This window comes from Eurypyga helias, unplaced genomic scaffold, assembly GCF_000690775.1.
Source record: "Eurypyga helias isolate BGI_N326 unplaced genomic scaffold, ASM69077v1 scaffold46660, whole genome shotgun sequence".
NCBI classification, from domain to species: domain Eukaryota; kingdom Metazoa; phylum Chordata; class Aves; order Eurypygiformes; family Eurypygidae; genus Eurypyga; species Eurypyga helias.
This window is the reverse complement of record NW_010225867.1, coordinates 2,958-3,992: the sequence shown is the minus strand read 5'-3', so window position 1 is coordinate 3,992 and position 1,035 is coordinate 2,958. Positions and strand designations below refer to the sequence as shown.

At 51.9% G+C, this 1,035-nt stretch overlaps 1 protein-coding gene across 1 annotated transcript in view; it reads left to right on the top strand.

The window, feature by feature from the left end:
* The window catches only part of LOC104509023 (chromosome unknown open reading frame, human C1orf50), a gene marked incomplete at its 5' end in the record, with an annotated part of 2,202 nt that extends 1,852 nt beyond the window's left edge, over positions 1 to 350 (top strand). Inside the window, one exon of the mRNA XM_010150824.1 lies at positions 168 to 350. Coding sequence (XP_010149126.1) covers positions 168 to 350 — 183 coding nt within the window. The remainder of the gene's footprint in view (positions 1 to 167) is intronic.
* Positions 351 to 1,035: the final 685 nt, after the last annotated feature.

Sequence of the window (1,035 nt, the reverse complement as noted above, 5' to 3'; positions counted from 1 at the left end):
CATTCCTGCATCAGCAGCACTGTAGCTTGGTTTTAAAGTTAGAAAATGGGATGGTCATGTCACTGGGGCTGCTCCAAAGGTGGTCCAGTGTGGGTGGGCTGCAGGACAGCATAGCCCAGCTCCAAGGGAAAATGAGCAGGTGTGTGAATCTTTCCTTTCTCCTCCAGGAATGGGGGACCAGTCCCCACGAATTTCTTGGTGCCTATAAGCTCCAGCATGACATGTCCTGGACTCCATTCGAGGACATTGAGAGACGAGATGCTGAAATAAACATCCTGGATAAGCTGCTGAGCCAACAGACAGAGCTGCCTCTGTGTACAGGGCCCAACTTCCAGGGCCTGACCAAGTGACACGAGTGACATGTGAGGACACACAGTGCCTGCACACTGAAAAAGGCAGAGAAAAGAAAGAGACCAAGAAACAGAAATGCTGATGCCGCCAATACTTCCTCTGTGCTTTAGCAAGACTTAATTCTGCATTCAGTCCTGCTGGATTTTCTAGTAATTGAGTAATTTATTTCTTTGACTTAGGCCAAGCTGTAGCGAGAGGCAGATAGTATCAGGTGGAGTCAATTCCAAGAATGCCTGCAGCAAAAAGCAGAAATGCTTGGGGCAGATGTGGTAATGCTATAAAATATCCCCTGCCAGGCCGGCTGTGGCGTGCCTCACTGTGACTGCCTGCGGCAGGTGATGATTTCAGGGCTGGAATTTTCCCCTCGTTAAAATGCCCATATGTAGGAAGCTTTGTGGCCTGGGAAGAGCAGTCAAAACCCTGTGCTGGTGACATGTGAGGGTGGTGGCCCATTTGTGGACGGGGAATTGTGGCTCTGGGGTCTGGGCCCACCAAGGGTGGAGGTGGTGGTGCACTTGCAGTTGGACTCCACCAAGAAACACCACCTGCATTTGCGGTTGGGCTCTCCTGACTTCCGCGGTGGTGGTGGAAGAGTAGTGCCCTCTGTTCCCCACGGCATGGCCTTGGGTGCACCTTGGCCTCCAAGACACCACTGCTTTCAGCTCTGCTGGGTGATGCCAATTT